Source organism: Pezoporus flaviventris, unplaced genomic scaffold, assembly GCF_033815535.1.
Source record: "Pezoporus flaviventris isolate CSIRO_AGI_PZ_B2104156 unplaced genomic scaffold, CSIRO_AGI_Pfla_v1 ptg000153l, whole genome shotgun sequence".
NCBI classification, from domain to species: Eukaryota; Metazoa; Chordata; class Aves; order Psittaciformes; family Psittacidae; genus Pezoporus; species Pezoporus flaviventris.
This window is the reverse complement of record NW_026892701.1, coordinates 1,448,712-1,472,137: the sequence shown is the minus strand read 5'-3', so window position 1 is coordinate 1,472,137 and position 23,426 is coordinate 1,448,712. Positions and strand designations below refer to the sequence as shown.

The following is a 23,426-nucleotide window of genomic DNA, read 5'->3' as shown; positions in this document are numbered from 1 at the left end:
TTTTTCAAGTGTGGGGCTTGGGCTAAGGTTTTTGTCTCATTGTACTTTATGGTAATGACTTGCAATACAATAGAATCATTGATCATGAAACTGATCTGGCTTATGTTCCCAGTGTGGTCACCACCTTTATACTTTGGGTGGTATATAATAGAAGCGCTTAGCAATTACACATCTTTTTTCTTCTTCTCGGGTGCTCAACCTGTGAAGGAGACATCCTTTTACCCTCCCAGTCGTCCCCCCAGACCATTTACATTTGAGAGTTTTGAATTTTTTGAATGGCCTTTTAATGCTGTTGAGACTTGTTTGCTGATGGTGATGGGAATCACCATGCTAGCACGCATACAGAGTGTGTTTTGCCCACGACTGATTTCAAGAGTTAGGCAGAGTCAGGTTTGGGTCTTGTCTGGGGTCAAACGGTGATGTAGGAGGACCAAGAGATTTTCCTTGAGGCTGGACAGCCATGAGTGGCAGGGTGTGTGGGATAGTATGGGCAAGTATCTAGGTCAGTGGGCCCCTCCAGTACTTTGGAATTTCACTACCGAACAACTGCAAAATCCAGAAGAATTAGTAAAACACTTAAATGAGGTGTGTGGTCATTCTGGCCATACCAGAGATGGACAAATCATGGCAACGTGCTGGGGCTTGGCCTATGCTTACAGGGCCTTGTTCAACACTATCCAGCACCTTCAAAAGGAAAAGAATGTCGGTGGATCTGAGGGCAAAGCAACAGTCAGCGCAGCTACTCCAGCTCCAGGCACAGCAGCTTCACCACCCCCAGCGACAAGTACAGTCGCTACTCAAACTTTGGCTGCAATGAACAGCGCAGCTACCCCAGTGGCAAGTACAGCAGCTACTCAAACTTCGACTGCAACAGACAGCGCGGTTACCCCAGCTCCAAGCACAGCAGCTGCACCACCCCCAGCAACAAGTACAGCTGTTACTCAAACCACAGTGATAATTACTGCAGCCAAACCAGAGGACCAATTCGTACCAATATCGGTTGCCCCTGTACGCAAGAGAACAAGCAAAAAAGAGGCAAGAAGGGTGAAGCGAGATGAAGAAACAATGAATTCACCACCCGGTCCAGAATCTGATCAGGAGTCATCATCACATGACGAAGAAGAAGAAGAAGAAGAGGTAACTTCTCGACCTCGGACCTCAACCGAGATGCGGAATATGCGAAAAGATTTTACCCGTCAACCAGGGGAACACATCATCACCTGGTTACTCCGATGCTGGGACAATGGGGCCGATGGTCACGAACTAGAAGGTACAGAAGCCAAGCAGCTGGGATCACTTGCTAGAGGAGGGGGAATTGACAAAGCAATTGCAAGAGAGAAAAAGTCCCTCAGCCTTTGGAGGCGGCTCTTGGCAGCTGTGAAAGAAAGGTTTCCATACAAGGACGATGTTATGAGTCGTTTGGCCAAGTGGACTACTATAGACAAAGGCATCCAGTCTCTGAGGGAATCAGCCATCGTAGAGATGATCTATCACATCAAGCCGAATAACGGGGATACACCCATAGATCCAGATGAAGTTGAATGTACACGACCCATGTGGCGAAAACTTACACGGAATGCACCGTCATCATATGCCCACTCATTGGCAACAGTAACCTGGAATGACATAGTACCACTAACAGCGGATGAAATGGTTCATAAACTCCGAGAGTTCGAAGACAATCTCACCCCTTCCATCATCTCAGCTGTGGAAAAACTGTCCCAGGACCTCAAACAATTGAGGGACGATCTATCTGATTTATCCAGCTCCTCACGTGTACCAACACACGTCTCAGCTATTAACAAAAGGCGTCCTATTGTTCAAGAGAGGAGATACAGGAGGTATACACCACGGGGTACCCTATGGTTTTACCTGCAGGATCACGGAGAAGACATGACAAAGTGGGATGGAAAACCTACTTCAGCTTTGGAGGAACGGGTGAGTGAACTGAAGAGGGCAGCAAGGGCCAAGACTGATCGTCCCATGAGAGCTACGGCTTCAGTCTCTGGTGAGCAGTTTCCCAGATGGAATGGAAGAGCTGATTTTACTCCAGCTCCTGTGATAACGAAGAATCCCTTTTACCACGACTTAAGTGTCCAACACTGTGATGACCATTAGAGGGGCCCTGCCTCCAGCCAGGTGGAGGTAGGGGACAATCGGATTTACTGGACTGTGTGGATCAGATGGCCTGGCACATCAGTCCCACAGAAGTATAAGGCTCTAGTAGATACCGGTGCACAGTGTACCCTGATGCCATCAAGATGTCAGGGGGTGGAGCCCATCTATATTTATGGAGTGACAGGAGGATCCCAAGAGTTGACTGTGCTGGAGGCTGAAATCAGCCTGACTGGGAGGGAATGGCAAAAGCACCCTATTGTGACTGGTCCAGAGGCTCCATGCATCCTCGGCATAGACTACCTCAAGAGAGGGTACTTCAAAGACCCAAAAGGGTACCGGTGGGCTTTTGGTATTGCTGCTTTGGAGACTGAGGAAATTGAGCAGCTGTCCACCTTGCCTGGTCTCTCAGAAGATCCCTCTGCTGTGGGGTTGCTGAAAGTCGAAGAGCAACAAGTGCCAGTTGCGACCACAACAGTGCACCGGCGGCAATATCGCACCAACCGAGACTCCCTGATTCCCATCCATCAGCTGATCCGTGAAGTATTTTTAGCCTGGTGGGCCCATGACACCTCAGGCCATCAGGGCAGAGATGCAACATATAGATGGGCTCGTGATCGAGGGGTGGACTTAACAATGGACACTATTGCCCAGGTTATTCATGAGTGTGAAACATGTGCTGCAATTAAACAAGACAAGCGCTTAAAGCCTCTTTGGAATGGAGGACGATGGTTGAAGTATAAATATGGGGAGGCCTGGCAGATTGACTATATCACACTGCCGACATCACGCCAAGGCAAGCGCCATGTGCTTACCATGGTGGAAGCAACCACCGGGTGGCTGGAAACATACGCTGTGCCCCATGCCACTGCCCGGAACACTATCCTAGGCCTTGAGAAACAGACTTTGTGGCGACACGGCACCCCAGAGAGAAGTGAGTCAGACAATGGGACTCATTTCCGGAATAACCTTATAGATATTTGGGCCAAAGAACATGGCATTGAGTGGATATATCACATCCCCTACCATGCACGAGCCTCTGGGAAAAACGAACGGTACAATGGGCTGTTAAAAACTACACTGAGAGCAATGGGTGGGGGAACTTTCAAGCATTGGGATACACACTTCCCAAAGGCCACCTGGTTGGTCAACACCAGAGGATCTGCCAACAGGGCTGGCCCAGCCCAGTCAGAACTTTTACATATTGTAGAGGGGGACAAAGTTCCCGTGGTGCATATGAAAAATTTGCTGGGGAAGACAGTCTGGGTTATTCCTGCTTCAGGTAAAGCCAAACCCACTTGTGGGATTGCTTTTGCCCAGGGACCTGGATATACTTGGTGGGTAATGCGGGAAGATGGGGAAGTCCGATGTATACCTCAAGGGGATTTGATTTTAGGGGAAAACAGCCCGTGAACTCAATTGTATGCTGTTGCCTGCTGTGTAATACTTTTATAGCTCATCAACTAGATGTCTCCAGGTCACCAGCGACTAGCTCTGACTTCCCTCCAACCATCATCCCAACAGAGAATGAACTTTGATAGAACCGGATGAGTTCTGCAGTAAAGGAACGACCAGCATCAGCAGGCAACGATTCAATACTGCACACAGTCTTTCCTGCCCTGAAAGATTGTTACAAGAGATGGAACCTGACATCATGGACTGAATGGACTCGGCAGCATTATAGGGATTGGCCCATGCACTAAGAAAATGATCTTTTTCTCTTGGTCTGTATGTATATGGATGTATATATGTGGGAGAGCGATGGTGTATTGAAAACGTGAATGGTATGGAATAAGGGGTGATAATGTCCTGGGTTCAGCAGTAGCAGTCATGTTTCTCCTTCGTGGTACCTGGTGCAGTGCTGTGTTTTGACTTCTAGCCTGGGAACAGTGTTGGTGAAACCGATGTTTTCGGTTGTTGCTAAGTGATGTTTACCCTGACCAAGGACTTTGTGAGGTTCATGCTCTGCCAGGGAGAAGGGAAGCCGTGAGGAAGCAGAGACGGTGTGCCTGACCCAGGCTAGCCAAAGAGGTATTCCATACCACAGCACATCATGCCCGGGGTGGGGGGTAACTGGGAGTTACCCGGAAGGACACGGGCTTCCAGGTGGGACTCATTTCTTGGCCGGTGGTATTGTATTCTCTTCCCTTGTTATTTTCTCTTATCATTGTTGTCGTTGGTGATTTGTGTTGTACATTGTTTGCTGGACTGTTCTTGTCTCAACCCATGGGAGTTGCACTCTTTCGATCCTCCTCCCCGTTCCTCCGGGAGCGGGGAAGGGGAGAGCCCTGGGGGGGGAGGGGGCCCTCGACTGCTGTCAGCCCGGCACCGCTCACTGGGAGTGAGTGAACAAGTTGCCTGACTGGGTTTAAACCACGACACATCCCATTGGGGGGGAGGTGAGCAAGTGGCTGTGTGGTACTTAGTTGCCAGCTGGGGTTAAACCACACCACAGCTCAACTAACCATGAACTCTGCTACTTAGTTACACAATCTGCTTTTTTTGCCTGCTCATACAGCTAGGCAGTCAGCCAACTCCTAACATACAGCACAGATCAAGGAGTGAGAACAAAACAAAGCGTTTCTGTAACCTATTCACACAAGCTGCAGTGAAGTTGAAACACACAGACTTCAAACTGGCCTACTGAGATCAACCGAAGAATCACTTCCATGTCTCTGACTGGCAAAACCTAAACTCAAGCAGGAATAATTTGTTAAGGAAAATGGGGAAAAAAGAAGGGTGAAGAAAAAGGGAGGGAATTCAAATAATCATTCCACTCGCATCACTCCACTCAGCTTTTCACTTGGTCACGCAGCTTACCTTCAAAGTAGTGGTGTTATTGTCAGATTTTTCCTTTCCTTCTTTTTCCTTGCTACTTTTTTTCTTGGAGGTGGAGTGCTCCCTTTCTCTTCTTTCATTATTTGTATCCTTTTCTCTTTTTTTTTCTTTCTTGTTTCTGTTTAAGAAAATTTTCACTCAAATCAGAAATTGATCCAACATCAAAAAGTGTATTACCAATGCAGAAAGACTGAGACACGTTCAAACCATTTAACTGCAAACTAAACTCATATAAATAAAAAGAACCCACAAACAGAAAACCCAAACCACATACAAAACCCCCTTCCTAAAGACAAGAGAAGAGAGCTAAAGAATGCATGTGTTCAGTATATCATAGAATCATAGAATAGTTAGGGTTGGAAAGGACCTTAAGATCATCTAGTTCCAACCCCCCTGCCGTGGGCAGGGACACCTCCCACTAAACCATGTCACCCAAGGCTTCGTCCAACCCAGCCTTGAACACTGCCAGGGATGGAGCATTCACTACCTCCCTGGGCAGCCCATTCCAGTGCCTCACCACCCTTACAGTAAAAAACTTCCTCCTTATAGCCAATCTAAACTTCCCCTGTTTAAGTTTTAACCCGTTACCCCTTGTCCTATCATTACAGTCCCTAATGAATAGTCCATCCCCAGCATCCCTATAGCCCCCCTTCAGATACTGCAAGGCTGCTATGAGGTCTCCACGCAGCCTTCTCTTCTCCAGGCTGAACAGCCCCAACTTTCTCAGACCCCTTGTCTTTATACAGGTGGTGCTCCAGCCCCCTGATCATCCTCGTGGCCCTCCTCTGGACTCGTTCCAACAGTTCCATGTCCTTTTTATGTTGAGGACACCAGACCTGTACACAGCACTCCAAGTGAGGTCTCACAAGAGCAGAGTAGAGGGGCAGGATCACCTCCTTCCACCTCCTGGTCACGCTCCTTTTAATGCAGCCCAGGATACGGTTGGCTTTCTGGACTGCGAGCGACCAGAAAATATATATATATGGCATTTGCAAAGAGAAAATCAAATTAATCTGCACCCAATGAAAGGCTTTTATTGATTTGAAGCAAATTTGCATCGCTAACAGATTTAAAACTCTCCAGTTGAAAGCATACCAAAGATCAAATCCATGAAGGGCTTTCTTGGTTCATTTTAAATTAGAACTGAATCGTGCTGACCAACTTAAATTATTGGAGATGGTTAGTGAAAAGGCAGTAAATCTATAAACATCATTCCCAAATTGTTTTCAATATATGCATCTTCATCTACCTTTGAGTGTTCTGTTTATTGAAAAACAGACCTTTTCCTCCAAAAAGAAAACTTTGAATTTTTGAACCTTCATGAATTAAAAAAAAAAAAAAAAATCCAGAAAAAGCACAAATTGAGTTAGCTCCTTTCATAACACTGATCTCCAGGTCACATTTCAATTTAATAAAAATACTGTAACTTTTTCCTCTGTCATGGTTTAAGCCCAGCCGGTAACTCAGAACCACGCAGCCACCCACTCACTCCCCCACTTCTTTCCCCCACTCCCGGAAGGGTGGGGAGGAGAATCAAAAGAATGTAACTCCCACGAGTTGAGATAAGAACAGTCCAGTAACTAAGGTATAATACAAAACTACTACTGCTACCACCAATAATAATAATGATAAGGGAAATAACAAGGGGAGAGAATATAAAACTAAAAGGGGAAAGGAAAAAAAATCATAAACACAAGTGAAGCACAATACAACTTCTCACCACCCGCCGACTGATACTCAGCCCAACCTGAGCAGCGATCTGTGTCTTCCAGGTAACTGACCCCAGTTTCTGTACCGGGCATGACATGCTGTGGTATGGAATGCCCCTTTGGCTACTTTGGGTCAGATGTCCTGTCTTTGCTTCCTCCTGGCTTCTTGTGCCCCTCCGCACTAGCAAAGCATGAGACTGAAAAGTCCTTGATTGGGGTAAGCATTACTTAGCAAATAAAACACCGGTGCGTTATCAGCACTCTTTCAGACTAAAGCCAAAACCACAGCACTGCACCAGCTACTAAGAAGAATAACAACTGTTACAGCTGAACTCAGCACATCCTCCTTTACTGCTCATTAACTTTTATGTTTACATCAAACTGACCTTGTTGGAGAAGGAGTTTGTGAAGACTTTGTTTTTCTTGTTTTAGGTGACTTGGAGGAACTTCTACTCTTCCATTTATGCCTTTCACTGGAGGACCAAGAAATTCAAGATCACCAAAGAAGAAAAATAATAAACTCAGGAACTGCATAAAAACAGAAAGCTTTTAAAATTATCTGATACCGCTAAGTAAATATCCCTGAATTTAACATTATATATCACCAATAATATATGAACTGTACAAAGCAAGAAAACCAAAACCACCATATGTTTCAGTTTGATAGGAAATGGAAGAATAAAAGTGGCAAGTAGAAAAAAAAAAGAAAAAGAAAAAACAGACTGTAGTTTTATGTTTAGCCTCACATGCTTGTACTTATACCTGATAACAAAGGAAACACACTGAATTCACTAATCCTGTATTACTAGTTTCTCCAGTCAATAAAAGAATCCATTTGAATGAAAAGCCCCATTATGACAAAAGGCATAACTTGAGCAATACAAACTTCAAAATTTAACATTACAAGCTTAAGATCACACTAGAATTTCAGTTCAGCGTGACTGAAGTTTAATTCCTGAATACATGAGCTAGCATTCCTATTGGTTTAGAAGCAAACAGTGCAAAATTAAGCTCAAGCTGTTGTCAAAATCAAAATGAATGTTAATATCTATTATTTTCCTAGCAGTCCATGCTCAGCAAACCTGTGTATCATTCTATAATGCACTGAAGAGCTCTTAGTATTTTACAAAAAAGCTGTTTTACACAGATGCATGGAATTTGCTGAAGTTGCTGTTATGGAGTCTGATCTCAGAACAGAAAAGTAAATAACTGGTTGCAAACATACTGAGGCACATGTTAAAATAAAGTAAAAATTGAGCAAGTAAAGCTTCATTCAACATAAACATAGAACCTATCTGCCAAAGAAAGATTACTCTTTCCTATTGCCTCTTCATAGAGCAGGAAAAGCAGACAGGAAGAACCATCAAAGAAAGACAGGGAAGTTAAAAACTAATTGACAGGGCACTTAAAGATACAGCACAAAAGCTACACTTACACATATCGGCTTTTGCAATTCACACCTAATTTCTTTAATATTTAGAAAAGCCAAGAAAACAATAGTTATTAGATAAATTACAAAAGGATATATTAAGATATACCTAGTATTGCGATCTGGATCCATACTCTAACGCTACCATCTAGCCTGACCTCCTGAAGCTTCACAGAAAAAAAGCCTCATAACTATTTTGTTCAGCAAGATCTTAAGTTTGATTTGATCTTTGGTAAACAAAAATATAGTGGCCTCAAAATCATGGAAGGAAAACCCACAATCATTGATCAGATGTTTACTGGTTAACATGCGCCTCCTTTTGAACGCCTTCACGTTTATCATCATCTTTTTTCAAATAGGGATATTGGAAATGAACATATTATTCTGACAGTGCTCCCTCTTGGTCTACATTGAGTACATCCCCCCTTTAGTTTCCTTTCCTGCTGTCATGGTTTAAACCCAGCCAGACAGCTCGTTCACTCACTCCCCCCCTTTCCTCCCTCTTTCTTTCCTTCCCCCTACTCCCAGAGGGACGGAGAGGAGAATCGAAAAGAATGCAACTCCCACGGGTTGAGATAAGAACAGTTTAGTAACTAAGGTATAACACAAATCACTACTGCTACCACCAGTGATAATAATGATAAAGGAAATAACAAGGGAAGAGAATACCACCACCCGCCGACCGATAACTCGCCCCCCAGCCCGACCAAGCACTGACCGATACCTGATCCAACCCTGCAGTCCTAGCCCTTCCGGGTAACTCTCAGTTACATCCTGGGCATGACGTGCTGTGGTATGGAATACCTCTTTGGTCAGTTTGGGTCAAGTGTCCTGTCTCTGCTTCCTCCCGGCTTCCCCTCCTCCCTGGCAGAGCATGAGGCTCACAAAGTCCTTGGTCAGCCTAAACATTTGAGCAGTAACTGAAAACATCAGTGTTATCTGTTCTGTTCCCAGGCCAAAAGTCAAAAACACAGCACTGCACCAGCTACTAAGAAGGAGAAAAACGACTGCTACTGCTAAACCCAGGACACCTACATACATATCTGAGCAATTAAGTGCCCTAGTAATTGTGTTCAAACTAGAAACTGTTTATTCGTGAAATCTAATTTTCAGCTTCTGTTTTTCGTATTTCAAGTTGAAGGACTACAGCTGTGTCTGACAGCATTCCTACCTCTACATTAATTTGTCTATACAAAGATTTTTGTGTGCCTGTTCATATTAAAACTCTTAAGCAACACTAATACAGAAAAATTTGCCTCTATACAAACGCCCGTAGTATGGGGAGCAAACAAGAGATGTGTACACGTCTACGGGGATATGATACAATCCAGAGGGACCTTGACAGGCTTGTGAGGTGGGCCGATGACAACCTTATGAATTTTAACCATGACAAGTGCAAGGTCCTACACCTGGGTCAGAGCAATCCCAGGCACAGCTACAGGTTGGGCAGAGAAGAGATTGAGAGCAGCCCTGAGGAGAAGGACTTGAGGGGTGCTGGTCGATGAGAAACTTAACATGAGCCGGCAGTGTGCGCTCACAGCCCAGAAAGCCAACCGTATCCTGGGCTGCATCAAAAGGAGCGTGACCAGCAGGTCAAAGGAGGTGATCCTGCTCCTCTGCTCTGCTCTCGTGAGACCTCACTTGGAGTATTGTGTGCAGTTCTGGTGTCCTCAACATAAAAAGGACATGGAACTGTTGGAACGAGTCCAGAGGAGGGCCACGGGGATGATCAAGGGGCTGGGGTACCTCCCGTATGAAGACAGGCTGAGAAAGTTGGGGCTGTTCAGCCTGGAGAAGAGAAGGCTGCGTGGAGACCTCATAGCAGCCTTGCAATATCTGAAGGGGACCTACAAGGATGCTGGGGAGGGACTCTTCATTAGGGACTGTAGCGACAGCACAAGGGGTAACAGGTTAAAACTTAAACAGGGGAAGTTTAAATTGGATATAAGGATGAAGTTTTTTACTGATAGGGTGGGGAGGCACTGGAATGAGTTGCCCAAGGAATGCTCCATCCCTGGCAGTGTTCAAGGCCGGGTTGGACAGAGCCTTGGGTGACATGGTTTAGTGTGAGATGTCACTTCCCATGGCAGGAGGATTGAAACTAGATGATCTTTAGGTCCTTTCCAACCTGTGGAGGCAGTGTTCTCACAGGAGAATGGATAGTTGGTACATAAACTCTGAATAATCCTGAAAGATACAGCAAGGCCGTGAGGGGCCCAAGGAAGCTTAAGCAAGCAAGATAAGAAGAAGCTGGAATTCACTGAGTTAATGAGAACTGTGGACTGTTGGCAAGCTTTCGAGGTCAAGTTCTCACACCTGCACTTAACCAATTATATGTTAGTCACTAAGGGTCTTCAAGACATGTATCCAATCATAATATGTCAAATCACTGTAAGTGCATGTAAAAAATAGTATATAAGGAGTTAAGGCTTTGTAATAAGCGGCTTTTGTCTGATCATATTGATCTCTGACTGGGTCCATATATTCTGCGGCAAATGGCGCCCAACGTGGGCTCCCCCCCATTTTTCATATTGAAACTGAAGGAATTAAAGCACGTGGCACTGAAGAAAGTGGAAAACGTGGAGCCGCAGGGATGTTGGCTGGGTTCGATCCAGCAGGACCAGGATCGGGAGGTAGACGCCTCGGAACGGAACCTTGTGAGCCCGGAAGACACTGCGCAGTGCAAATAAGGTAACAGCCAACGGGTCTGGAAGAGGATTAGGATGGGGAATCAATTAAGTAAAGAAGAAACAGCCATCCTTAAGCTCTTCCAGCATATCCTCTCAGCGAGAGGGAGAGTATGATGATAATCTGTCAAAAAAAAGACTATGGCTCTGGAGTAAAGAAAAAGAGCTGATCCAGGGGGTTAATGAAGCCTTTGAGCTTGGGACTTGGGAAAAAATCGCTAGAGGAAGAAGCTTCTGTTTTATGAATGTTTTCAGTCCTTCTTAAGGTGAAGGGAGTAACCTTTAAAGAGACAGACTTAAATTTAATGTTGAAATGGTTGAAGACGCGTTATCCAGAGATTGAGTAGTCTACCGTATTTGAGGTCTCTTTGTGGAATGGTGCAGGAGTTAAATTGTGGGATGCAGTTATTACAAAAGGCAATGACACTGTGAAAAATTTGTTAGTCATTTGGAGATCTATTTTAGAGACGTTAAAGTCAAGAAATGAGATTGTGGGGCCCAGTCGTCGTTCCCCTACCCCCCCCCCCCCCCCGAACCTCTGCCGGTTGCCACCACGGCTGCAAAGACTGAGGACAGAGATGAAGATGATCCTTTTGACTCAGGCCCTACTGACCCCGAGAAGGAGCCTGTGCACGTTCATCAGACTGCTGTTGCTGCTCCTGAGGTTCTGATGCCTGATAATTCTGATGCTGACCTGGATAGTCCTTTTGACCTGGAGCCTATTCATCTGGAAAAGGAGCCTGATTTATATCCCCCAGATCCTCACGTTAAATGCACAGCTGTAAAGGGAGAAGCGAGACCAGTGGGGGATGCAGACGCATTGTGTGCTTTCCTGGTGGTGTATGTGCTGGATCAAGACCCGCGGTGGGAAGGTATCTCATATGCTCTTATCAGGGGTATTGGGCGGACTGTGACGGACCGTGGACTTGGGACCCCATATACAACTCATTTGATACAGTCTCTCTGTGATACTCATGTACTAGAAATTGGTAAATATAAGTATGTCCAGGTTTCTATTGACCTTTGGAGACCTTTATAGATATTGCTGGCCACTTCTTCCAACATAGGCTGGCCACCTGTGCCGGAATGAGTGTGCATTTTGGTCAGTATAATAGCCCGTATTTGGTCAGTATAATAGTCCATATATTCTGCGGCACCAACCCTAAATATTCTATGATTCTATGATTCTAAAATTTAAGAAAAAGCAATTTAAAAACTCTGACAGTGATCCCATGTCTCTAAACCATACACAAACCTAATATTCTTGTCTCAAAGGAAAAATCCCACAGGCTCAGGAGTGGAGGAAACTTGATTTAAATAAAGTTCACTAGGAAGGGCTCTGAGATCTGCCTTCGATCAACACCGGGTACAACATTACTAGAATCTTTTAATTCTGGCACAGAAGCTTTGGGGCAAGGAGATTTAGAATCACAGAATCATAGAATAGTTACTGACGTATTGTGGGAAAGCATTGGAGATGGAAGGCAGCTGTATGGAGTCCTCGACGACAAGTTGCAGAAACTGTTGAAGGAGAGGGTGAATCCAGTCAGTTTGCTGAGGTGAAAGCCATCCATCTGGCCTTGGACATTGCTGAATGAGAAAAGCGGCCAGTACTTTATACTGACTCCTGGATGGTGGCAAATGTCCTGTGGGGGTGGTTGCAGCAATGGAAGCAGAGCAACTGGAAACACAGAAGTAAACCCATCTGGGCTGCTGCACTGTGGCAAGACATCACTGCCCGGGTGCAGAACCTGGTAGTAAAGGTACGCCATGTACCCAAGAGTCAGGCCCCTGAGGAACACCAGAACAACCAACAAGTGGATCAAGCTGCTAAGATTGAAGTGGCTCAGATGGACTTACATTAGCAACATAAGGGTGAAGTATTTTTAGCCTGGTGGGCCCATGACACCTCAGGCCATCAGGACAGAGACGCAACATATAGATGGGCTCGTGATCGAGGGGTGGACTTAACAATGGACACTATTATCCGGGTCATTCACGACTGTGAAACGTGCAGCAATTAAGCAAGCCAAGCAGTTAAAGCCTCTCTGATGTGGAGGACGATGGCTCAAGTACAAATATGGGGAGGCCTGGCAGATCGACTATATCACACTCCCACCAACCCGCCAAAGCAAGCGCCATGTGCTTGCCATGGTGGAAGCAACCACCGGATGGCTGGAAACATACGCTGTGCCCCACACCACTGCTCAGAACATTATCCTGGGCCTTGAGAAACTGATTTTGCAGCGACACGGCACCCCAGAGAGAATTGAGTCAGACTCATTTCCAGAACAAACTTATAGATGCTTGGGCCACAGAGCATGGCATTGAGCGGGTATATCACATCCCCTACCATGCACCAGCCTCTGGGAAAATCGAACGGTACAATGGGCTGTTAAAAACTACACTGAGAGCAATGGGTGGTGGGACTTTCAAACATTGGGATACACATTTACCAAAAGCCACCTGGTTGGTCAACACCAGGGGATCTGCCAACAGGGCTGGCCCAGCCCAGTCAGAACTTTTACATACTGTAGAAGGGGATAAAGCTCCTGTGGGGCACATAAAGAATTTGCCGGGGAAGACAGTCTGGGTTATTCCTGCTTCAGGTAAAGGCAAACCCACTTTTTTGGGATTGTTTTTGCTCAGGGACCCGGATATACTTGGTGGGCAAAGCAGGAAGATGGGGAAGCCCGATATGTACCTCAAGGGGATTTGATTTTAGGGGAAAACAGCCAATGAACTCAATTGTATGTGTTGCCTGCCATGTAGCATTCTTATAGCCCACCAACTAGATGTCTTCAGGTCACCCTCAACTGGCCCTGACTTCCCTCCGCCCATCATCCCAACAAAGGATGAACTTTGGTGAAACCAGACGCATTCTGCGGTATCATCAGCAGGCAACGATCCAACACTGCACACCGTCTCTCCTGCTCTGAAAGACTGTTGCAAGAGATGGAGCCTGACAACATGGACCAGATGAACTCAGTAGCTTTATAGGGATTGGTCCATGCACTAAGGAATGATGTCTCTCTCTCTTTGTGTGTGCGTGGATGTGTGTATATCTATATATATAGAGATATGAGACAAGAGTGATGATGTAGCTGTGCCTGGGACTGACCTGACCCAGGTGTAGGACCTTGCACTTGGCTTGGTTGAACTTCATGAGGTTGGCATTGGCCCACCTCACAAGCGTGTCAAGGTCCCTCTGGATGGCATCCCTTCCCTCCAACCTATCAACCGAACCACACAGCTTCGTGTCATCAGCAAACTCACTGAGGGTGCACTCAATCCCACTGTCCATATCGCCAACAAAGATGCTGAACAAGATCTCAATACCTGTCTCCAACTAGCAGTACTTAGAGGAATGCTGCCAGTGTGAACTAACTCCCTCTTTACTCCACTCTCTTGAGACACCCCCCTCCCCCCGCAGTCTCACATTCAGCTGTGGGGCCCCCAACACAGGAGGGATGTGGACCTGCTTGAGTGAGTCCAGAGGAGGCCACAGAGATGCACAGAGGGCTGGAGCACCTCTGCTACAGAGACCAGCTGAGATAGTTGGGCTTGTTCAGTCTTTAAGAACAGAAGGCTCTGGGGAGACCTTAGGGCAGCTTCCAGTGCCTAAAGGGGCCAACAAGGAAACTGCAGATGGGCTTTTGACAAGCACCTGTAGGGATAGGACAGGAGGGAATGGTTTTAAATTGACAGAGGGGAGACTGAAATCTTAGGAATAAACTCTTGCCTGTGAGGGTGGTGAGGCACTGGCACAGGTTGCCCAGAGAGCCTGTGGGTGCCCCATCCCTGGCAGTATTCAAGTCCAGGTTGGACAGGGCTTGGAGCAACCTGGTCGAGTGGAAGGTGTCCCTGCCCATGGCAGGGGGTTGGAACTAGATGAGCTTTAAGGTCACTTCCAACCCAAACCATTCCATGATTAAAGAGAGGTAGCTTTCAGCCTCTTCATATTCTGTTTGCCCCTAATTAAGGCACAAATTCTGGTTCTGACCCTGATGGAATCTGAGCCTTTTTCATGCCAGCAGAAATTGACAATGGAATGTATGGTGTCCCTCTGCCTTCTTTAGGTAAAAGACAAAACACAACACAAAAAAACCTCAACCAACAAAAAAAAAAAAAAAAAAACAAACAACCAAACCCAGACAAACAATATTTAATGGGCAAGACAGACTGGCCTTGATATTACCACCTTCAGGTTGGGCCATTACTGGATTATAAAGATACCAATTCAACCATCAAGAAGTCCTCTCTCTAGACAAAGTCCCTACCTATCTCCTTTGTTAGCCTGTAGATATCTCTTGAAAAAGGAGCCAGATTCTCCTCTTCCTCTGCTCTGTATCTCTTCTTTCAGCTGGGAATAAAATATAGCCATCTGATTTCTAGTACTTGCATGCTGTTTGTCAGTAAAGGTAAGCTGCTACCTAGTTCTTAGAAGCTCCCATATGTTCTATTCCATCTCTTCTCCAAAAAGAAAACTACCACTCATGCAATATTTTATACTCTTCAGGAAAAGGATCTGCATCTTCAAAAAACTGCCCCCACTCAATGCTGCAGTGTAAATCAAGACAGCTGAAATGCCAGGTTGTTGTATAACCTCCTGGTTTGTGACCATTTCAACTGGGCAAAGTCAATCATTAAAGAGAACAGACACCCCTAAATACAAGCTAACCAGGACTTGGTACCCCAACATATTGACAAATAGTTTTCAGAATAACAGAATTACTGAGGTTGGAAGAGTCCTCTGGAGAACACCTAGTCCAGACCCTCCACACCCTCACAAAACAGGATCAACTAAAGCAGGTTACTCAGGGCCACATCCAGTCAGGCTTTTAGTATCTCCAAGGATGGAGACATCATGAACTCTCTAGGAAAATGGCTCCAGTTTGCTCAGAAAGCACACAACGTAAACATTAGAAAACACATTTCCCATATTTCAGTATACACCCACTGCCTCTTGCCCTGTCACTGGCCATCACTGAGAAGAGTTGGGCTCAATCTTCTTCACAGTATCCCATCAGGTATTCAATACTCACTGATAATCAGCCTTCTCTTCTCCAGACTAAACAATCCCATCCCTCTCAGCCTCTGCTCATGTATATATCTCCTTCTCATATAAAAACCAATGTATTTCTCTCATCTTACATCTTCAGAAAGAACACTGTCCCTGTTTTGTTTAATGACATCAGTGCAAAAAGAAAAATTCGTATCAATGTAGAGCTTTGTACTGCAAGTCTATTAGAATAGATGCCCTAAATTTCACTGGAATTCGCTGCTGAAGTACATGACATTTGAGCCTTTTGCAATGCTTTCTTAAATAGAAGGATGCTTAAAGGGAAGCGTAACAGTTGCAAACTAGAGTATGAATGTTTCTGCAACATCCAGCTAACTACACTTGCTATTTGACATTAGGAACCGGGTCTTCCACCGAGGCTCTTAGAGAAGCTACGCATTACTGTACTGGGTGTGCATGGCAAGGCTATAGTAGCATGGGGGAGGCACAGGGGTGGCTTCTGTGAGAAGCTGCTATAAGCTTCCCCTGTGTCTGATAGGGCCAGTTGCAGCCAGCTCCAAGACGGAGATGCTGTTGGCCAAGGCTGAGCCCATCAGTGACGGTGGTAGCACCTCTGGGGAACCATATTTAAGATGGAAGTGTAAAGAATACGAGAAAGATTCGTGTCAAGAACTTAGGAATCATTGTTACCAATGCACCTGTGACCAGTGTACCATGTGTGGAATGTATAAAAACGACCTTGATTATAATAAATGTTGCTGTCAATGTAATGATGGGAAAGAAGAAGAAAGAAGGGAATAAGCTAGTCCCCTCTTTAATCATTTAGACTGTTAAAACAATAAAGAACGCGTTTAGCTTTGTTTAGCTGCTTGAATGCTTTAAGGGGGTTAAGTAACCAAGGAGACACATCCTGTTAAATATATGGGTCTAAGATTGTGGTTAAGCTTGTGATAGACATCTTTCTGTTAATGTATTACCGAGAAGTTTCAGCACATTTCTTTACCTGGAGAGAAGACCCCAGCAACGGGACAGAAACAAATGAAAAGGAGCCACATCGAGTTTCGGGCAAGGAAGACAACAGGATTGGCTGGAACTCAAAACCAGGAACTGAAACCCTGGACCGAGAAGTATAAGAGACTGTACCCCAGAAACCCCGGTGTGCGTTGTTGGCGGAGCGGAGACTCCCCGCGCACCCAGCGCTGCTTGCTTATTGCCTCTTGATATTAATCAATTGTAATAAAATAACTAAATCAGATCATGGCCAAGGCTAAATTTTTATAACAGAAGGAAATTGCAGCAGGACAGAGGAGTGAGAATATGTGAGAGCAACAACGCTGCAGACACCAAGGTCAGTGCAGAAGGAGGGGAGGAGGTGCTCCAGGCACCAGAGCAGAGGTTTCCCTGCAACCCATGGTAAGGCAGGCTGTGCCACTGCAGCCCATGGAGTTCCACAGTGAAGATATTCCTCTGCAGCCCACGGGGGACCCCACACCGGAGCATGGGGATGTGCCCTGAAGGAGGCTGCGACCTCACAGAGAGCCCACGCCAGAGCAGAAAGATTTGCCCAAGGGAGGCTGCAACCCCATGGGAAGCCAGTGCTGGAACAGACTCTCAGGAGGACCTGTGGCCCCATGGAGACAGAAGCCCACGCTGGAGCAGGTTTGCTGGCAGGACTTGTGACCCCATGGGGTACCCATGCTGGAGCAGTCTGTTCCTGAAGGACTGCACCTGTGGAAAGGATCCACGCTGGAGCAGTCTGTGGAGGACTGTCTCCTGTGGGAGGGATCCCACACTGGAGCAGGGGAAGAGTGTGAGGGGGACAGAGCAGCAGAGACCTGTGATGAACTGACTGCAACCCCTGTTCCTTATCCCCCTGCACTGCTTGGGGGGAGGAAGCAGAGAAAATCCAGAGTGAAGGTGAGTCTAGGAAGAAGGGAAGGGTGGGGGGAAGGTGTTTTAGGATGTGGCTTTATTTTTCATTACCCTGCTGATTTGATTGGCAAAAAATTAAAATAATTTCCCCAAGTCGAGTCTGAAATAATGTTAACAATGTATTAAAATAGGAAGCCTCATATGTTTAATGAAGCCACAGTATTTTGTCCATAAACCTCCAAAACAACATGGACATTTCATATAACCCAGGCAATGTTCAGAAACCATTACATCCTTTTCTGCATTATATGAACCATGAACTCCTGAATTTTGAGGGCTATGGAAATTTTGCTTTCATTCAGGGAAGTGACTATAACACGTATAACTTTGCCCGATTCATCCAGCATTTCATTGTCTCAAAGTAACAGATAAAATTGGATATCTAAATTTGACACATGAAGCAGAGGCATTCAGAAAGTACTTTTTCCACCAAAGCTTCTGAACTTAAGTTAGCTGCAACACTTTTAGAATATCATAGAATTATACAGTGGTTCGGGTTGGAAAGGACCTTAAGATCCTTAGTTCCAACACCCCTGCCATGGACAGGGACACCACACACTAGAATAGGTTGCTCAAGGCCGTGTCCAACCTAGCCTTGAACACTGCCAGGGATGGAGCATTCACAACTTCCTTGGGCAACCTGTTCCAGTGCCTCACCACCCCCACAGTAAGGAATTTCTTCTTTTATATCCAGCCTAAATCTCTCCTGCTGAAATTTAAACCCATTACCCCTTGTCATCTCTCTACAGTCCCTGATGAAGTGTCCCTACAGCATCCTTGTAAGCCCCCTTCAGACACTGGAAAGCTGCTATGAGGCCTCCATGCATCTTTGTCTTCTCCAGGCTGAACAGCCCCAGTTTTCTTAGCCCGTCTTTGTATGGGAGGTGCTCCAGCCTCATGGCCATCATTCTCATGGCCCTCCTCTGGACTTGCTCCAACAGTTCCATGTCCTTTTTATGCTGGGGACACCAGAACCGTCCATAGTACTCCAAGCGGAGTCTCACCAGAGTAGAGGGGCAGGATTACCTCCCTCAACCTGCTGGTCACACTTCTTTTGATGCAGCCCAGGACACGGTTGGCTTTCTGGGCTGCAAGCACACACTCCAGGGTCATGTTAAGTTCCTCATCAACCAACACCTCCAAGTCCTTCTCCGCAGGGCTTCTCTGGATCACTTCTCTGCCCAACCTGCAGCTGTGCCAGAGATTGCTCTAACGCAGGTGTAAGACCTTGCATTTTGCTTTGTATGCCTGAATTAGTCCAATTACAGAACTTATAATCAATACCACAGCCTCCTTTTGCTGTACTGAATTTACTCAGACTTCCACCCAGTTTACTCTCCCTCAGAAGCAAAAACAACAGCTAGAATTAACCTTGACTGCTTTCCTGCTTACTATCAGTATGGTTAAGGAATGTTTATTTTTACTTGCACCTGGCCACCTTACCAGCTAAGCAAGGTATCCTTATCTTCCAGCTGAGATACATTCACTTGCCAAACGGCTAGCCAGCCAAGTTACATGCTTGCTGCCTGCTGCTCAGCCATCCAGCCAAGAAAATTCGTTGCTCACCATTCCTTAAGGTGGCCAAGTGGCAAATACTACCAACCCGACTGTTCATAAACTCAACAAATTGCTTTACTAAACAAAACTATACAGTATGTAACCAACCAAGGAGCTATGTAACAGTGAGTCAAACTTTCATCAGGACAAAGATTATGTTTGATGTCCCTCTAGCATAACTTTTGGATGGCTCCAATGCAGAGAAATGGCATAAGAACCATCTACTTACTGTCCTCAAGGACTATACTACAGTTATGTGAAAGGCAAGCACCAGCTGACAGCAAGAAATTGTTTTCTATCAAGCATCATACAAAGATATTTGTAATAGATTTTACTTTATAGGGAAATCTACAAAACAGAAAGAATACAAATTGAATTAGTAAGTGACATGGTGATATCAATACATAAACATTAGGATGTACATTTTCATGATATGTCACTGTCCTGACAAGTCCAAAAAAGCATGAAAAAAAATTCTAAACAAACCTGCTGGAGCTACGAGATCTTCTTGAAGAGCTGTAGCTTCTTGGGGGTGTTCTGGATCTCTTATCTCTCTTCTTTTTATCATCTCTCTCTTTTTCTCTTTTGTGTTCCTTCTTCTCTTTATCCTCATCTTTTTCTTTTTCTTTATCTCTGTCATTATCTTTGTCCCCTCTTTCCTTGTCTCCCTCCTTGTCCTTAATCTTCTCTCTGTCCTTCTCCCCCTCTTCATCAACATCATCTTTATCCTTGTTCTGGTCTACCTCTTCCCTGTCTTTTTCCTTCTTATCTTTGTTCTTTTCCCTGTCCTTATCCCTGTCCTTGTCTCTGACTCTCTCTCGGTCTTTGTTTTGTTCCTTCTCTCTCTCCCGGTCCTTCTCCTTGTCCTTATCCCCGTTTCTCTCTTTATTTCTCTCTCTTTCCCATTCTTTGTCCTGGTTTCTCTCCTTCTCTTTGTCTCGGTCTCTCTCTTTCGCCTTTTCTTTGGCTTTTTCTTTTCCCTTGACCTTTTCTTTGTCTCTTTGCTTGCCCCTGTGAAAAGTCAAACATAAATCCATTAATTAATCTTTGAACTTTCCAATAAAAATTACAAGTAACTTTTTATCATACATTAATTGTTCAAGAGAAAATATGCGTTTCCGTTGATAAGAAAAAAAAGTAATTAGTCAAAATTTTAGTTTTCCACCCTTGTTCATCACGAGGGAGAGGCTATATAGCTAGTGGGAGGTGTCCCTGTCCATGGCAGGGGGGTTGGAACTAGATGATCTTAAGGTCCTTTCTAACCCTAATCATTCTACGATTCTATTCTATAAATAGCCTTAAACTGCTTGGAAGTTCAACATCAATTAACATAACAGGTATATGCATTTTTGCATACAGCAGTGTATGGCTATTATGAAATAGCCAAAGTCAAAAAAAAAAGTTCATGCACAAAAACTTTAGACATGTTCTCAGAATGCAGGAACAAGTTCAGCCTGAATCCAATCTATATCTGTTGAGAAGGTTGAAGCAGCAAGCATCCACTTTTTTGTGCATTGAGGAGGCTACACAGAACATACATAATCTATTGGTTAAAGTCCAACAATTAAAGTTACTTATTTTTTATCAGCTTGCATGTTGGCATAAAATGTAGGCTAGACTTTAGTATCAAATTTTAAGTACCTTAGTTTTGTGGTTTAACTCCCCCCACCCCGGCACCAGTTACTATGAAGAAAATTAACTATATTCCCAGCCAATGCCAGTACACTTGGCATACAAATTTACTTTCCATTATTTCATCCCACAAACAAAGCTGAGGGACAGGCTAAAGCATTTAGAAATTCTATCCTTTGCCATCACCCAAAATGACTGTTAGATTTATTTTTTATTATTATTCAAAACCATTGTACTGCGTGCTAAGAACAACAGTATAATTTCTTAGGAATGGAACTCACCGAGAATGACTTCTTGATTTCCACCTTTCCCTAGACATAGACCGTTTTTTCCGGGGGCTTCTGGATCTAAGTCTATCCTTGTGTCCTAAGAGTGATCTGTTGCCAGATCTACTTCTATACGAACAACAGCAGAAGAAAAATACTTTAATATTGAAACTTCATGAAAATTAGGTCAACCAAGGGGAAAAAAATACAACCTCCATATAAACCTTGTCTCACTACATAAAATTATATATACATAATATATATATTATATATATAAAATTATATCTACACCTCAGTAATATACTGCCTACCAACATTTCTGTAAATATGGATATTTTAAGCTTCACCAGGTGCACATTCTCTCCACTGAAACAATGCACCATTTAAGTAATACTAAGGCTTCATAATAACTTCCATAAATATTCTGGAAAATACAATTTCATATCATATTAGGATAACCGTCCTTAGCAAATCTAGTGCATAAAAGCTACTAGACAATTTCTAGTAGCTGTAAAAATTAGTCACATTTTTCTTCTTTTCCAGGCCCAGTCACTTACTGCAGTCTTGGTTAATGAAGAAAGATGGCTTTAATTGGCCTCTTTGTTCTCCAGACTTATAATTTAATTCAACTTGAAAAACAAAAAACAAACCAACAACAAAAACAAACACACACCAAAAAAAAAACACCAAAACAAACAAACAAAAAACCAAACTATACCAAAAAAAAAGAAAAAAAAAAAGAGCGCCAAACAAAAAAACAAACCAAAATAAGAACCCTAACATCTGTGGTTCAGCATTTAGTCAAGTTACCTTTTCAGTTGAAAGGATATGTTAGCATGGATATGAATTATTGCAGTTCTCAAGAAAAGGAATGACCATTTACTACACAATAAATAAGGAATGCGAATAACGTGCAGATAATCCAATAGAAATCCAATTGAAGTCTTCTGATAGACATATATAGTATAGTCCCAGATTTGATGAAGAAAACAAGACTTAAAAATTACTATACTCTTTCCCAAAATATTCCCTATATTTGGAAGCCCCCTAAGAAAAATAAAAAGCTGAATTTTAACATTAAGTTTCAAAAGAACACATCATTGGATACTTTGCCTGAGAGGTTAAGGTATGATGAAGTTGAACTTACCAAAGACAGAAATTCAAGTTTTTTTTACTCAATAAATCCTGAAGAACAGGGAGATACAAAAAAATACCAGCTCCACTGGTCTTCTGCGGCTCAAGACACAGAGTAAGATATACCAAGAGGCAATAATTTTTTACCTACAGCTTTGCTCCATGTATTAGTGTAGAAATACAAACTAATTACAGGGGAAATTAATTACAATTTAGTCTAAATAAGAACTTGAATAGATTTTATATCATAGAAATGAAAGCAATTTAGGGGTTTTATAAAACACTAAAACAGGAAAGTGGTAAGGACAGTTTATTCTTAAGGATGAAGTTGACTCAACAGAGCAGAATGGCCTTTTTTCAGCTTGTTCTCAAAACTGACAGTAGCAGTGGTATAACCATTAAAAAGAGAAATATAACTATTGACAACTGTTTAAAGCACAGGTTTCTGCAAGTAAAAAAAAAGCAAATTTATCTTCTAAAACTCAAATTGGTTTGTATGAGTACAAAATAACACTGAGATTACTGCAATGCTACATGAAAAACAAAAAAAAACAAACCTGTTTTTCAGTTATGTCCTAAGCTAGAGTAACAGAAGAGAAGCAAGCAATAAGGAAATGAACAAATTATTCTTCTTGCATGACAAAAGTATCCAATGTTGTAAAATCATTACATAACATGTACTGTGTAACACTATTATAAAACTGAAGCCTGCACTTGGATCATATTTGTTTGGCAGTATGGCTGATGCGGTGCGTCCTTATAGAATCATAGCATAGTTAGGCTTGGAAAGGACCTTAAGATCATCAAGTTCCAACCCCCCTGCCATGGGCAGGGACCCCTCCCACTAAACCATGTCACCCAAGGCTCTGTCCAACCCGGCCTTGAACACCGCCAGGGATGGAGCATTCACAACTTCCTTGGGCAACCCGTTCCAGTGCCTCACCACCCTCACAGTAAAGAACCTCCTCCTTATATCCAATCTAAACTTCTCCTGTTTAAGTTTTAACCCGTTACCCCTTGTCCTATCACTACAGTCCCTAATGAAGAGTCCCTATCCAGCATCCTCATAGGCCATCTTTTCTGTATGTAAAAGAAATCTAGCTG

General features: G+C 44.0%; 1 protein-coding gene across 6 annotated transcripts in view; it reads right to left on the bottom strand.

Annotated features, from left to right (window-relative positions):
• The window catches only part of LOC133283087 (splicing regulatory glutamine/lysine-rich protein 1-like), a 49,889-nt gene that overhangs the window by 5,700 nt on the left and 20,763 nt on the right, over positions 1-23,426 (bottom strand). For 3 of the 6 annotated variants that reach the window (XM_061479564.1, XM_061479569.1, XM_061479570.1), the window contains 4 exons: positions 21,204-21,317; positions 19,777-20,301; positions 7,049-7,135; positions 4,936-5,071 (listed from right to left, as the gene is read on the bottom strand). In XM_061479564.1, coding sequence (XP_061335548.1) covers positions 4,936-5,071; positions 7,049-7,135; positions 19,777-20,301; positions 21,204-21,317 — 862 coding nt within the window. The remainder of the gene's footprint in view (positions 1-4,935; positions 5,072-7,048; positions 7,136-19,776; positions 20,302-21,203; positions 21,318-23,426) is intronic. The other 3 variants (XM_061479566.1, XM_061479565.1, XM_061479568.1) reach the window with 3 other exon arrangements.